The sequence below is a fragment of the Myxocyprinus asiaticus genome, chromosome 11 (genome assembly GCF_019703515.2).
Source record: "Myxocyprinus asiaticus isolate MX2 ecotype Aquarium Trade chromosome 11, UBuf_Myxa_2, whole genome shotgun sequence".
Lineage (NCBI taxonomy): Eukaryota > Metazoa > Chordata > Actinopteri > Cypriniformes > Catostomidae > Myxocyprinus > Myxocyprinus asiaticus.
Window position 1 is genome coordinate 41,908,617 of NC_059354.1, and position 16,862 is coordinate 41,925,478.

The following is a 16,862-nucleotide window of genomic DNA, read 5'->3' on the forward strand; positions in this document are numbered from 1 at the left end:
GATTTTCTGTTACTCAGGTCCACCATTACATTCGGTCCGACGCCCCTGGGCAGGAAATGTTTTGCAAAGATATTCAAACAAAGGACCTAATTTGTCTACAGATCTGTCAAGTGTGTCCAAACTTTTCACTGTAAGTGTATATATTTTATTCTCATAGAGGCACGAAGCTGGTGTTTTATTTCAAAGCAACGCTGATCAAAGGTAAGAGCAGGTGGCAGCGAGATCTGAACCAACACACATTTCCACAGAAATATATGCAATTCATTGTAAAATATCAAAACATCTACGGCGTGAGAGAAGAAACCATGTCTGTGTTATTCATTTCCACAACAGAAGAGGCAAGTACATGGTGCTAAACAGAAAACCTCCCCTCTGATCTAGAGGAAAGTTTTTATTATTGTGTCTAAAATATTGGTCCAGTTGTTTCACCAAGGTTCCTGAAGGGGCAGAGATGCTCAAAATAGCTACACACATTGCTGGCGTATAAATGTATGTGGATGTGAATTATTGACAGAGGTAATCTTTTGCATGCTGTCTGTAGGGCACAGAAAAAGAAACAGGTACAGAATACCTTGCAACAGAGTACTCGTACTATTTTTGTAGTATGTATACTGTGTTCAGTGTGCAAATAACCTGGATAACGTTCTACATTTGCCAAAATGTACAGCATAAAACAGAGCACACTGTGCTGGGTACTTGTATCCCACAATGCAATGCACTTGTGACCTTGGTGACTTTTTTGTTTAAACTACCAAAAACTGCCATGTGAAGACATTTTTATAGAAAATTTTATTACAGTTGCAACTGTATGTTTCCAAGATGTTAACTGGATGCCACACTGAATCACATACTTTTTGTCCAAGGAATTTCCATGACTTCTCTAGTTTCGTTTAAAGTAATTTTACAGATGTTGCAATCTCAAAGCAATTACTAACCAATTAAATATTTTCTCATAATTAGAAAAATGTATATTCATTATAGACATTTCAATATACTGTATACGGATCTGTATGCATCAAGCAGTACACTCGTTTTCCTTTACACGCCCTCTCTCTCTCCCTCTCTCTCTTTATGACCCTGTCTCTCATGCAAGGTCACTGCCTGCCGTTATCTACCAAGCCTCTACAAGCTGACACAAACCCACTGTATATACTCTCTTAGCCAGTATTGAAGCTGTCAGTGAACACAGCACCAGCAACAGTCACGCAGAAGGCAAGCTAAAAAAAAATAGACATTTATCAGGCTGGTTATGTAGAGATGTGTTATGGATTATGTCTGGGGAGTGATGCACAATTAGAAGAAGCAGACTGTGTGGGTTCCGCTGATGTGTGGCCAACTGATGGGGACAACTTACTATATATAAGATGCAGAGTGCCACCCACCAATCACAAATGTCATGAAACGTGTTTGACTGTGTGTTGACACACAAAATTTGAAAGTGGAGAATTTGTTTTACCAAAAAACATAAAACACAAAACTCAATATTTGTGTTATTTGCTTGATTTGCTCGATGCAACTTCGATGCACTGCATAATTTAAAAGTTTTGTTCAGCAGGCTTACGCATCATGAATGTGAGACCAAACCTTGCGTTTCTTGAATTCAAACAGATGCAAGGCTATATCTGGGGCCTATAAAATGAAAATGCGAAGACAGAAACTAATAATAAAAGTGACATTGTTCATATATTTCAAAAATAAGTGAAAAAAAATAAAAATAATATTGCATATTTTGTCCCACTAAAATGCTTATTCTACATTACAGCATTGATTTTGAGTTGGAAGCAGATGTAAATTTACTCGTATTAACAACAGTAATGTTATCTATAACACCTATAAAAAGTAAACCAGTTTTTTCTTACACACAAAAAAAATATTTGTGCCTATTTTTTAGGATTTACACATTTCTATTTCATCTTTAAAAAAAATGGTTTATTTTGCATTTGCCCTTTTGAAAATTTTATTTTATTCATTAATTATATATATTTTTAAATTGTTTTAACTGTGGTATTTGTAACATGACCATAGTAAGCACATGGAAGCATGGATCTTCTGCACTACCGTGGTTAGATGTAACAAGATTTCTATAAAACAAACTATGGCATTTTTAAAATTATAAACAGTAGACCTACTCTAAACACATGTAAAAACAATAAATACAAAATATAAATATTTATAAGTTGTAACAAAAATGTACTATATTCCCTCACTCCCCTAATGTAGCCTATGACAAATTTAATAGAGCTGAAGTAGTGGTATGATAATATTTATTATCAATCTATTTCTGCTTAAAGTACAGTTAGTGTTACTTTAGTAAATTCAAGGGTGGTGATGTAGAATTCTGTGCCGAATTCAAATGGTTCCGCTTCTCGCGCCTTGCCTCTCACTGATTCTCGCAAAGCTGCGACTTTAAGAGCGAGAAAAAAAACGCACCTTCCTTGCCTCGCGCTGCTCTGACCATTGAGCCGTATCCACCTACAGAGCCATACAGGTGCATTAGCGGAGGTTGTGCCTCTGCTTGTGTATTTGACGCTGCTAAACCAGATACTTCAGATGTGTCGTTAGACTTCAAAATCAGATGAACCGCGGTACAATTACATACCAATCTGTAGAATTGAGAACCAACTGATATACTCCAAGTCTAGATAAATGTTTTAATGCAAAGAGGAACTTGACGATAGATTTGATTATTATGACTGATAAACGCCCCCCATTTGTAAGCTAATGCCCCCCTCTCTACTAATTTGCTCTCATCGCCCCCTGGCATACTTTGAACACCCCCATTGAGAAACCCTGGTCTATTGTAAGCAGAGGTCATCTGTTTCAGGAAGAACCCTGTTAGACTCCACCACCAGCAAGTGGTAATAAAAGTTCATGTCCAAACCCTGAAAATATAGTGGAACATCAAATTATGTCCCTGACGATCAGAGTTGTAGTCGTCTTATGAAACAATAAAGTATGAGATTTGTGTTAAATTATCTATTGGTCATGGATTATTTTTCAATTCTTATTATTATGCTTATATTTACAATTGTATTTATGATCTAATCTGTATTGGTACTTTTCTGCCTTGTTTCATAGAATGATTTTTAAGTCACTGCAAAAGGTGCCGGTGAAAGAAGTTGGACAGGATAAAATGTTTGGATTTGGTATGATTTTTTTGACCAGTTCGTTATTTTGAGTATATTTTCATTTCGTTTGAAGTGTAATTTGAATTTAGAAATATTTTTTTGTTTAATTTTTTCATGTTTCAATAAATGAATTTAACTGTTCAAAACCGACCAGCAGAAGTGAAGTGCATGCTGATACAATCACTATTAATACTAGCCATGATTTGTGTGTCAGTAGATGAAAATTATTCATAATACTTGCATTTCCTATAATTTAACTGAGCGTACATCCAAATTCTGATGAAAATAAAACATTTTAAGCATTTAAAAGGATTGTGTCATTATTATAGAAATATTTCTGTGCTGAATGAATGTGCCGTTTTTGTTTATATTGCGGGTGCTTGAGGGAATGGACTATATAATAAGACGCAGATGCTGCAATAACCGGAGAAGAACCTCAGAATTAAATTGCACTTGACCCACCCCATTAGCACGCTGCGTGCGCAATTTGGCCAAACCCACTTGCGCCTAGACTTAGCGCATATTTGCACAAAAATACCTAAACTTCACAGCCATGCCCATTGACTTTGCACTTATGTCTTATGGCACTAATGTTCTTAAAATAGAGCCCAGTAATTTCTATGGCTTTTCCAGGTCTGGAAATCATGTTTTGGAAATCTTTTTCATGACTATTAGGAACTCTAAAAATAAACTCTGAGCCTATAGCACATTTAAAACTTACTTTTTGAAAAGGTGCCGGTCCAGCATTACACCATCTGATGTGGACTTAAGGGTGACTTTTAACATGTCCATACATTCCTTCAGCCGTGGATCTCCTGTTCGAAGTCCAGTGGCCTTCAGTGCCTATTTGTATACACACACACACACACACACACACACACACACAACAAACAAGAAATTTCCATGAATCAAAATTCAAACTGTCAGAGTTAACACAGGTTGTTTTCAAATACAAACAAATCTCAGTGCATTACTTATTACTATCATCAATGACAGTAATCTTATCTGGGTTTTACTTGCTTTGTTGGCCAGGTTAGATAAGATAGCCTTGGTGTAATAAAACATGGCTCAGTGCCAAATTTAGTGGTGCTGATAATAACAACAACTAAGCGGTAACAGTACACCCTGGCCCCATCACAGACCTTCGGTCATACTTTCACACAGATACATTGACCCACTAGTACAAAACGTAAACATAAACATCCTGTGGCCAATAATAGCTGTGTATAATAAGTGCTGTAACTCACAGTAATGAATTTGTGAGCTGGGATCCTCTCCTGGCCTTCTGCAATACTGTAAAAGAGCAGGTCCTCCAAGCTGGGCAGGATGCCAGCCTTCCTTCTCCTGGAAAAAGACAGAAAAGTGCATTGACATTAAGTGAGTTGACCTTAATCAATGACTGCTGTAATAGAAACAATTACGCAAACTATAGTAGTTTGAATATTGATTTCCAATTTAGATTGCCTCATCTCTGGGGAAATTTGTTCTCTCCTGTTTGTTTCGACTTAAATGTGACCAATGTAAGATCAACAATCTAATGCATTGGCCATTCCTTCCTTTCCTTGTGAATGACTGACTTTATGCCCAGAATGGCATGAGTCACTGGTCATCATGTTTCAGGGAGACTTTGGCATTGTTCAGGATCTTGATTTCATTTTTTCATTTTTACTCACCCTCATGTCCTTCAAACCCCATTTGACTTTCTTGATTCAGTGGAACACAAAAGGAGCTTTAGTCACCATTTACTTTCCTTGGAACAGAAAATAGATGCAACAAAAGTGAATGGTGACTCTTGCCAACATTCTGCCTAACATCGCTCTTTATTTTTCACAGAAGAAATGGTTTGACTTTTCACTTTTGAGAAAGTTTGGGGAAAATGATGACAGAATTTTCATTTTTGGGTGTACATTAATTGTTGTATGTATGTTTTCATGTATGTGTGTACCACTGAGGAGAAGCACTAAATTTAGTTGTACAGTTGTGCAATGACAATAAAGGTATTCTAATTCTACTAACATGTTAAACAGTTTCCCTTTCCGTGTTCCATAATTTTCAAAACTGAATCCTCAAATATGATAAAAACACTTTTTTTTGTGACATTGGCCTTTTCTGTTCTCAAATAAGACCTGCATTCAAATGAGACCTAATCAAATCATGTAATATACAGGGTAGGGCTGAAACGATTAGTCGACGTTATCGTCAATGTTGACATTACGTTGTCGAACAGTCGTCCAATCTCATGTAACGCAACACGAGATCATTTGAAAGGCCTGATTGAGAAGAAGAAAACACATCGTTATATCTTTAATGCATCCTTTATTAAAGTTCAAATAATAAGGAAGCAGGTTGTGTAAATAAGCACAAAGTCTAAAATGTGTCTGTGCGGTCAGAGCTGCTCATAGCGAGAGAGTGTCAAACTTCTCCTGGCTGATACACTCTGATGCGCAGAGATGCTCATCCCTCCTTGCTGCAGCTAGATTATAACATGATGGCTTGTGACGTAGTGAATCATAATATAAATGTGTCACTGACAGTGTGTATCTTATCATAAATAAAATCATTGATACACAGCTCTATTAAGAAGAGCTAGTAAGTTAAAGATGGATCGAAGTTAACAAAAAGGTGAGAGAGTGTAGTCTTAAACTTAAGACCATTATACAATGCAAAAAAGAAAAGAAAAACACGTTTTTTTATGTCTGTTTTGGTTTTATTTTCCAATATAGATATCTAAAACTCCTTACGTACATTTACTTTAGAAGCTATACTGCAGAAGAAAAAAAAAATATTAGAGAATGTTGAATATAATATTTAATATATTTTAATATTTTAAAATATCTAAAAATCTTTAAAACAAGATGCATTTACCTGAGAAGCAACATAAGATTTTTAGACTTGCTTTCAGAGAATATATATTATATATAAGAATATTTTGTCTTTACTGCACTAGCATAAGTATGAACAAGTGAAAAAATACACTTACACTATATTGCCAAAAGAATTCGCTCACCCATCCAAATAATTGAATTCAGGTGTTCCAATCACTTCCATGGCCACAGGTGTATAAAATGAAGCACCTAGGCATGCAGACTGCTTCTACAAACATTTGTGAAAGAATGGGCCGCTCTCAGGAGCTCAGTGAATTCCAGCGTGGTACTGTGATAGGATGCCACCTGTGCAACAAGTCCAGTCATGAAATTTCCTCGCTACTAAATATTCCACGGTCAACTGTCAGTGGTATTATAACAAAGTGGAAGCGATTGGGAATGACAGCAACTCAGCCACGAAGTGGTAGGCCACGTAAAATGACAGAGCGGGGTCAGCGGATGCTGAGGCGCATAGTGCGCAGAGGTCGCCAACTTTCTGCAGAGTCGATCGCTACAGACCTCCAAAGTTCACGTGGCCTTCAGATTAGCTCAAGAACAGTGCGTAGAGAGCTTCATGGAATGGGTTTCCATGGCCGAGCAGCTGCATCCAAGCCATACATCACCAAGTGCAATGCAAAGTGTCAGATGCAGTGGTGTAAAGCACGCCGCCACTGGACTCTAGAGCAGTGGAGACGCGTTCTCTGGAGTGACGAATCATGCTTCTCCATCTGGCAATCTGATGGACGAGTCTGGGTTTGGCGGTTGCCAGGAGAACGGTACTTGTCTGACTGCATTGTGCCAACTGTGAAGTTTGGTGGAGGGGGGATTATGGTGTGGAGTTGTTTTTCAGGAGCTGGGCTTGGCCCCTTAGTTCCAGTGAAAGGAACTCTGAATGCTTCAGCATACCAAGAGATTTTGGACAATTCCATGCACCCAACTTTGTGGGAACAGTTTGGGGATGGCCCCTTCCTGGTCCAACATGACTGCGCACCAGTGCACAAAGCAAGAACCATAAAGACATGGATGAGCGAGTTTGGTGTGGAAGAAATTGACTGGCCTGCACAGAGTCCTGACCTCAACCTGATAGAGCACCTTTGGGATGAATTAGAGCGAAGACTGCGAGCCAGGCCTTCTCGTCCAACATCAGTGTCTGATCTCACAAATGCGCTTCTGGAAGAATGGTCAAAAATTCCCATATACACACTCCTAAACCCTGTGGAAAGCCTTCCCAGAAGAGTTGAAGCTGTTATAGCTGCAAAGGGTGGGCCGACGTCATATTAAACCCTATGGATTAAGAATGGGATGTCACTTAAGTTCATATGCGTCTAAAGGCAGATGAGCGAATACTTTTGGCAATATAGTGTATATACAAAATGCACATATTCAAGATACATTCTCTGAGGGGGGCCTGACTAACTCAGCAAGTAAAGACGCTGACTACCACACCTGGAATCGCAAGTTCGAACCCAGGGCGTGCTGAGTGACTCCAGTCAGGCTTCCTAAGCAACCAATTGGCCCGATTGCTAGGGTGGGTAGAGACACGTTGGGTTAACCTCCTTGTGGTCACTATAATGTGGTTCTCGCTCTCGGTGGGGCACATGGTGAGTTGTGTGTGGATGCCGCGGGAAATAGCGTGAGCCTCCACACGCGCTAGGTCTCCGCAGTAACACGCTCAACAAGCCACGTGATAAGATGCACGGATTGACTGTCTCTGACGCGGAGGCAACTGAGATTTATCCTCCGCCACCCGGATTGACTAGTGATGGAGTCACTTTGCCACCACGAGGACCTAGAGTGCATTGGGGATTGGGCATGCCAAATTGGTGAAAAAAAAAAAAAAAGATACATTCTCTGAAAGCTACTCTGAATATCATATCTCAGGAAAATGTATCTTCTTATAAGGATTGTTAGATCATTTAGATTTTTTAGATCAAAAACACCTGATAACAAAAATATTTTTTTACAGGGAATATATGTATATGTAAATATATGTATTTTTTTCCTTGTAATTCAGTGAATGTCATTTAGAGGTATTTATAAAAGATGATTATGTCCTCTTTATTGTTAGTAAGCATGTTTCATACAACCTTTCAAGTCGAGGCACAAGCTGAATAGTCGTTAAGAGCTAATGATTAATCGTTGCAATAATCGGCAGAATAGCTGAATAATTGTTAGATTAGTCGATTATCAAATTAATCGTTAGTTGAAGCCCTACTGGGGAAGCAAACACTATAACTTCCTGTTTTTCTGATCATTGCACTGGCAGTCTCGTTACAGTCAATTTTGAAATACACACACTATGCCAAGTATATCATTTGTTGATTTGTTTGATCTCACTAAAGGAGACAACGACCCTGGGAGCAAGAGTGTTAAACTTCCATGCACTATTAAGGTACACTTGCTGCTATTTCTTTTATGGTTCTTCGTAACATCCTGTCCATGAACTTGTACAGGAAAGGGCGATACTTCCGTCAACATATTTCCCTTTTGGTCCCTAAACAAAAGCTTCTACTGATAGACCAATAGAAGCCTTTGTTGTCAGTGCTTCACAAAGTTCACACTAGAGGAAGACCAATCATGGATTTTGCTACTAACTAATTAGGGTAGGGCAAAAGTTGGTTTTACAATTAATTGGCCAATCTAAAAAAATAAAAATAAATCTAAACTAAACTAGTGATGCACCACTGTAGAATTTAGGGATGTGCCCGGGTGGTCGAAAAAGTACAATAAAACCCTCTGCAAGACATTTAGTCTCTTTAATGCTTTAGGTTTAGCCTTTTTATGCGCTGTTGTTACAGCAAAGTGCTCCATCAACAATACATTTCAAGACGATAACTGTCGGACGTTAAACCCTCAGCTGTGAGTAATGTTTGTTAGATGAATGTTATCATTATTTAGCCTATTATTTGTTGAATATCAGTTAGTTAGTTACCATGTGCTGTGATTAGCATCCATATATCCCTCTGTAATAGGTCTGATCATGGTCACATGAACATAACAGAGCCTAATTATACATTATAATCCTTAACACCAACTAGTCCAATAGTTGTTCAAACAACCGACCAAGTCGATTATGAAAATTGGTAGTTTTGCACATCCCTAGTAGAAATGTTGGCAGATCCAAAAATCCATTATGTTATTGCTTATAACTGATATGATGGCATCCTAAACCTATAATGTATTTTTTTTTTTAATAATAGAAAAAGACTATACTATCAGAATTAGAAATGAAAGCATAGCGGTAATTCAAACATGAAGACTCCTAGTAGTCGAGCACGCCATTCAGAATTTTGTTCAACCAATCATATCGCACCTCTCACTTTATAGGTCCGTGAACAGCCTACCATACTGCTGCCTACAGTGTGCCTGTGTGGCAATCTCCTCCACCCCTTTCACCACCAGTTGAGTCCCTGTCCTTCTGCAGGGAGTAGGCTCCTCACCCCTGCCATTCTCCCGGCAGATTTTGATGTCTCTCATTGATCATCGGACGGGGGCTTACGCCAAAGAACGTTCTCATATTATCTGTTTTATTAATGTATAATAATCTTTTTACATGCAATGCTATATCCGAGACTTTCTGGTAGAACTTAATACGCCCTACATTACTACTATTTATTCCCACTAATGGCCTAATCAGACAGATGCCTATTGTAAAAAACAAAACCAAAAAATGGTAAACAGTGTATTGCATAAAAATATATACAATTAAATAGAAACAAAAACAACCTGTACCTAATGTGGTGGTCAAAGACTATCAATCATTGTATATTCGGAATTGAATTGCAACTGGATTAAATTGCCTATTTTACACTAAAGTAGGGTTTCTTAAACCTTCTCACCTCAGCAACCAAAATAGAAATGTTGTGTTTGATGTTTTTTTGAGTAAGGATTTGTCATCTTTTTGTTTGTCTTGTGTAAACAGTTATTGGCGCTGTGAAAAATGTTAAACTCACCAGCCCGTTGATTGCATCACCTCAGCACCTGACAGCGCCTTCACCTCGCTTCAAATTGCAGAGGGAGAGCCTGCCTATCAAATGATATTGTGGAAAAGAGCCGAAAGACAGTCCTGGCCAGCGCAACAACTTAAAGTGTGCTGAACAGAGTGCATTTGCTCTTAGCAATTTCAGTTATTCTTACTAAGGAATTAATTACATATATATTAAAATACGTTGCGACCCATAGTTAAAGAAATGCTGCACTAAAAGATTACAGTTTTAAGATACATTGCACCATTAAATTGTTGGGTGGTTTCACATTTTTTGTTGCTAGAGCCTTCGATGCAGGCCTGGATCTGGTTGACAATAAAGTTGAGTGGACTATTGTAATATCAGAATAAGCAATGTTTGCTTTGGCAGTGTCACCAAGCAAACAAACAAAAAAACATGGGAAAGTCTATGTTAATTCTATTGTTGATGAAGAAAAAAAACCGATATAATAGGCCATTATTGGCATCCAGTTTTGGCCGACTTCTTGTACCAGTTGGTGAAGATAAATCTGCCTATTATACGATATCTATGCTACACTATGGGCTCAACAAGGCCTTACTTTTTCAAGGCCATTACAGATCATTACTCATTCCACATTTAATTATTTTTATTTTTTTTTGATGTTGACAAGTTCATATCAACATGGAGATCAGGTGAGATCAGGTGAATAAAAAGCATATTGACCAAGTTGAGAAAACACTTGTTTAGTTGCCAAGAAACAGACAGTGTTTTCCTTTGAGCAGCAGGATGTCATTTAGAAATGAATGGTCCAAACCCCCTGATGAGTAACCCCCATTTCCAAGAGTAATGTGCTGCTGGTAGTTAAGAGAGTAATCCTTTCAGCCCTGTTGCTGTATAGGAAGTGATAATAATGCGTCTACATTTGGTAGACATAAGTTAGTCGACCCATGATTAATTGCTTCTTCCAAAGACCACGGCCCCGTTTTCACCTGGTATAAACATCTGCTTCGAAAGATCTGGTAACAAGTGGTTAGCTAAGATAGATTGTAATTTAAAACTGGTATTCACATGCATCTCCTGTGACCATTTTTAATTGGATTTCTTCAAAGGGTGGTTTTCTGATTGTGTGCTACATGTATCACTAAATCAGTGTGTTATTGAATGCTGATCAAGAACAAAAATGACAAAAAAGCCTGCACACTGTTGCTCTCAAATATACTTTTTAATTTGAATCTCACAGCGCAAACATGGCGCTTTAAGCGGAATGTTCATTGTTAGTCAATGTGCATGCTTTGCTTCACATGATCTGCTTCACTGCATGTTAATATCAGGCATAAAGTCTAAATGCGAAGTCTTGCGCATGTATGAGCTTTTTTTTAAAATAAATAAATAAATAAATAAATAAATATCGGACAGTTATTTATTTTATATAACTAGTATACTTAATAATTTTCTGGCAAAAAAATACCCCTAAAAATTCTTTAAGTTCAATTACTCTCTGTCCATTGACAGATGCTACAACCTGAAGCTGCTGTCTAAATTATCTTCAGCTGACAGCTCTCAATGAAGACTAAAATGAACCTGATGCATTAGCCATTTGTAAATCCAGCTGTCTAAGCTTATGGTTAAGTGTTTGTTCTTCAAAGTGCATGGAGTGGAGGACAGGACTAACTGTATTCTACAATTAGTGCTGCTGATAAAGCACTTTATTGGTCCATGTGCCAAGTGGAAATAACTATTCTGGATAGTGTGGTGGGGTGAGCAAAGACAGACATAGTGGGTGTAGCGTCAGGCCTCAGAGAGGCATTTGTTTGAAATAATACTAAACAGAGAAGGGGGAATAAAGTGTCCAAAACAAATGGGAATCTGGCGTCCTCGCGGTGAATGGGGTTATGTGAAGGAAGGGTAGTGATGAGAGGGTAATGTCCAGGTAAAATGGGCGAGGTCCGGTGGCCGCAATGTGATCCCCCCCTCTTTGATCGTGAGGAGTGGCGGCTTCTTAGGAGCAACCCGGCTTCCCTGGCCTGTGGTGTGTTAGGGGAGTGGCGACCCAGAATCCCGGTCCACGTAGTCGAATCTGATTCGTGCCGGGGGTCCGGCGACACATCTATCTACCGCTGGACCCTCCCTTTCATTCAGCCAGGGTATTTTCACAATGAATGCATGCAGTCTCGTTGGGATTAAAGCACTGAATCCAGCAGAAACTTCAGCATTATCTTCACATGTTGAAGTGCTTATGACAGACGTCAATGCTTTCAGCTTACAGTGACTGGTGGCCGCCCGCCGTTTTTCTTTCATTTGATTAAACCCGAGCATTTCTCAACTTTTTGATGCCCTTGGCCGCTTTCCACGCTTGCCCTGCTCCGCTGTCAATCCCACAAGCCACCTAGCGAGCGTGGCACAATATTTCCATAGGAATTAACTGAAAATACTCGCTCAGCTAATAACTGTTTGGTAGTGGTCAACCGATATATCGCCGAGGCCGATAAATTGGCCGATATTCTGACTTTTTTAATTATCGCATCGGCCGATACATTTTCCTGTTTATAATAAATGCCATGGGACCACTCAGCCATCATACAACTCAGGAAGGAGATGCATTCTGTCTCCTAGAGATGAATGTAGTTTGGTATGAAAAGTGCAAATCAATTCCAGAATAACATCAAAGGACCTTGTGAAGATGTTGGAGGAAACAGGTAGACAAGTATCTAAATCCACAGTAAAACGAGACCTATATCGACATAATCTGTAAGGCTGCTCAGCAAGGAAGAAGCCACTGTTCCAAAACCGCCATAAAAAATCCAGAATACAGTTTGCAAGTGCACATGGAGACAAAGAGCTTACTTTCTGGAGACATTTCCTCTGGTCTGATGAAACAAAAATTGAACTTTTTGGCCATAATGTCCATCGTTATGTTTGGATGAAAAAGGGTGAGGCTTGCAAGCCGCAGAACACCATCCCAAACGTAAAGCATGGGGGTGGCAGCATCATGCTGTGGGGGTGCTTTGCTGCAGGAGGGACTGGTGGACTTCACAAAATAGATGGCATCATGTGGAAGGAAAATTATGTGGATTTATTAAAGCAAAATCTCAAGACATCAGCCATGAAATTAAAGCTTGGTCACAAATGGGTCTTCCAAATGGACAATGACCCCAAGCATACCTCCAAAGTTGTGGCAAAATGGCTTAAGGACAACAAAGTCAAGTTATTGGAGTGGCCATCACAAAGCCCTGACCGCAATCTGATAGGCAGAACTGAAAAAGCGTGTGCGAGCAAGGAGGCCTACAAATCTGACTCAGTTACACCAGTTCTGTCTGGAGGAATTGGCCAAAATTCCAGCAACTTATTGTTAGAAGCTTGTGGAAGGCTACCCAAAAAGTCTGATCCAAGTTAATCAATTTAAAGGCAATGCTACCAAATACTAACAAAGTGCATGTAAACGTCTGACCCACTGGGAATGTGATGAAAGAAATAAAAGCTGACATAAATCATTCTCTCTACTATTATTCTGACATTTCACATTATTAAAATAGTGATCCTAACTGACCTAAGACAGGGAATGTTTTCTACGATTAAATGTAATTTGGCTAAGGTGTATGAAAACTTCTGATTTCAACTGTATATAGGTGTTTACGGTAATCCTGGTGAGAATATTGAACTTTACACAGCTGTAATAATGCATTAAACCAAAATGAGGTGATAAACTACATGTAATGAATATTATACAACAAAAACACACAAAACAAACCCTAATCTCTGTATACATTGTGTATTATTAGTGTCGGCAGCCAGACTGCAAGTACAGCGGTGGTTTGTGTGTGTTATGAATGTGCATTCTTGTGCTTATGCGTGTCCCATTCACAAATGTTTGCTACAGCGCTCATCTGTGACAGTTCCACTGTATAACTTATTTAATGTGCCATTTTAGATTGTGCTTGGACTTGTTTTAATCACAATGCTGCGATGTATGTAACGATGTGCTATTTCCCACATTCTGTTTATGTTTCAAGAAGTAATAAGCAAAAACGATAGCCCCCAAGTAACAATCATGCATGTTTTTGTCGCAATTTGTTTATTGCCTCATGAAACCAACAGAATATGGAAAATTCCATCGTTACTTACAGCAGATGACTAAAACCAGCCCCAAAACAACCTAACAAGGTGCAGAGTTGTACATAAGCTTGGCTTTCACTCACACAGACACGCTGTGTATGCACACACGCGCACTGTCACTTGAGACTGCCCGAATCTCTGCCTGAAGGAAAGACGCCGCAGGCAGTCAGAAAATTTCAGCCTTGAGTAAATAAACCATAACAAATTATCAGCGAACATATCGGTGGCAATTCCATTATCGGAGCTAGGGTTGCTTCGATACCCAAATTTTGGCTTTGGTACGATACCAGCCCTAGTACCTCGGTATCGATACTAAACAATACTATAATCAATAAATAAAAAGCCTTCGATTTTTATGAAATTACACAGAAAATGACTTGATTAAAACTGCTTAAAGTCTTACACATTCAAATTATGCGTTGTTCTATGTTAAGTATTTTAATTAAATGTTAATCAAATCGTGTTTAATCAAATTGATACATGCAGTTTTAATCAAATAAAAATATCATAATTATTATTATTTATTTATTTTTTTACAAAAAATGACAATTTTATTTTTGGTCAAATAAAATGCTCCACAAGAGAGATTCACAGTATTAATGAAAACATTAATGAAAAAATATGATTACCTGTAGCACAAGACTGCTTGCGTTTGTGATATTGCTTACAGATAATAATAATAATAATAATAATAATAATAATAATAATAATAAATACAACCATTTAATATTACATATATAATGAGTATTATTGCTACTTTTTGATTATTTCTTTTTTAAACAGTAGTTATATTTTTCTGTCTTCAATTTCAGGCATCCATTTGAATAGAGCTTTCATGTTAGCAGGACTTTTATTTTGACAGACCTTTGAGTTCTACCTGTTTTTACGGGATAGTTATATAAAGCTTCCCATCAATGCTGGGATACTCCCGCTGCGAATCTCCAAGCTGCACCCGAGGAGTTCATTTAAGCGTTAACCGTTTATACTCTAAACACACCGCATGAAAGTAAAGCACCAGCAGTGTGTGTTGCGTTTGTGTGAGTGTGTGCGCATGCATTCGCCCGTGTGTGTGCGTGTGCGTGCATGTGCGCGTGTGTGGGAATCATATGACAGAGCAGAGCGGCACCTCTTGTTCATTCTGTAGTGTGCAGCGCATGTGACTGTATATTATTTAATTAAATGACATCCTTCTACTATTTAAAGGTCACATTTGGCCATAACCAGAAGTTTTATATTTTATTTTCAAATTTCATCTCAAATTTGTCACATCTCATATCATTTTGCTAATGACAGCATACTGTGATATGGTACTGAATTAGGAACAAGATGATATCGTACCGTTGTAATTTTTTTGGTAACGCAATACTTCGTCAGTACCAGTAAACATCGCAACCCTAATCGGCGTGATAATAATATTTTGATTTTCCCGTTTATCGGCCAACAATATGTTGTATTCCAACCCACATTACTCCTACAGGCTCTCATTGGAAAACAGCAAATGTCAGAGAAATGGCGGATGGCAACAGCTGCTAAGCCAGGATTGGTCAGAAACGCTTTTAAGGTGGGGATCAGCGAAGTGTCAGTTACATATTCTCGTAATTCCCTTGATGACTTTGATGTAATTTCCTTGATTAGACCTGACCTGCTAAAGAGAGATGGACTCCATCCCTCCAGGGAAGGTGCCGCTCTCCTCTCTAGTAATTTGGCTCATAGTCTTAATAGTGATAGTATTTGACTAACTGGGGCCCAGGTCATGAAGCAGACAAAACTGGTTCAACCAAACGTCTGCTAGCTGCCTTGAGACATCACACAGGTCACATAAACTACAACACATAGAGACTGTACCACCTAGATATCATATAAAGGCTGTGTCTGTTCCCCAAACTACCAAACACAAACCCCTCATTAAATAATTTAGAAAAATTGAAGATAAACATCATATAAAGGTAGGGCTACTAAGCATTAGATCTCTTTCAACCAAAGCTCTAATTGTAAATTAAATTATTACAGATCACAGTTTGGATGCGCTCTGTTTGACTGACATTTCACATTCTTAAAATAAAGTAGTGATCCTAACTGACCTAAGACAGGGAATGTTTTCTACGATTAAATGTCAGGAATTGCAAAAAACTGAGTTTAAATGTATTTGGCTAAGGTGTATGTAAACTTCTGACTTCAACTGTACAGTGCATAGTGAATAAGGCATTTACTTATAGCACACGCGAAGAGCTTTTACCTTGGGCTGCATCCGAAAACGTAGGCAGCTGACTTGCTACCTTGCTGCCTAATCAGTTATTTGCATAACTGCCATCTGTTTTGAATGAATGGAACTCTTAAGGAAACTGGTCTCCGAACAGTTTGAAAAGCACCTTATTTTCATCGTATCTCCATATACAGCCTCCGGCGGCAGCATTTTCCTGGTTTCGGATGCAGCCTTGAAGTTGCACTAAAGCGCTCGTGCGGATCCAGCACGGCCTGGGTCGCCTGCTTGGATTGTCGTCATAATTTGTGAATCAGATGAACTTTTTTTGATCCTGACCCTGAAGTTTTTGATTTTGGCTGATAGAATAGAGGAAGATATTAGATGAGCGCTCGACGGAAAGTTTGTGAACGACATCCGTTTAAACGAGATATCTGCATATTTGCAAATGGTATATAATACAAGTTTTATTTATATTTGCCTTTTATCACTAGAAAAGTTACAGGGAAATGTTTAGTATAGACTGTTAGAATACATGCTTCAGAGGAAGATTTATGAGCGCTCCACAGAATGCTGGATCTGCTGAAGTTGTGTGAGGTTGGTTTATTAC

The 16,862-nt window shown here is 38.5% G+C and overlaps 1 protein-coding gene across 6 annotated transcripts in view; it reads right to left on the minus strand.

Moving 5' to 3' along the window:
- glsb (glutaminase b) overlaps nt 1–16,862 on the minus strand; it is a 63,427-nt gene that overhangs the window by 38,416 nt on the left and 8,149 nt on the right. For all 6 annotated transcript variants that reach the window (XM_051710171.1, XM_051710172.1, XM_051710174.1 and 3 more), the window contains exons 2-3: nt 4,376–4,472; nt 3,850–3,971 (exon numbers count right to left, since the gene is read on the minus strand). In XM_051710171.1, coding sequence (XP_051566131.1) covers nt 3,850–3,971; nt 4,376–4,472 — 219 coding nt within the window. The remainder of the gene's footprint in view (nt 1–3,849; nt 3,972–4,375; nt 4,473–16,862) is intronic.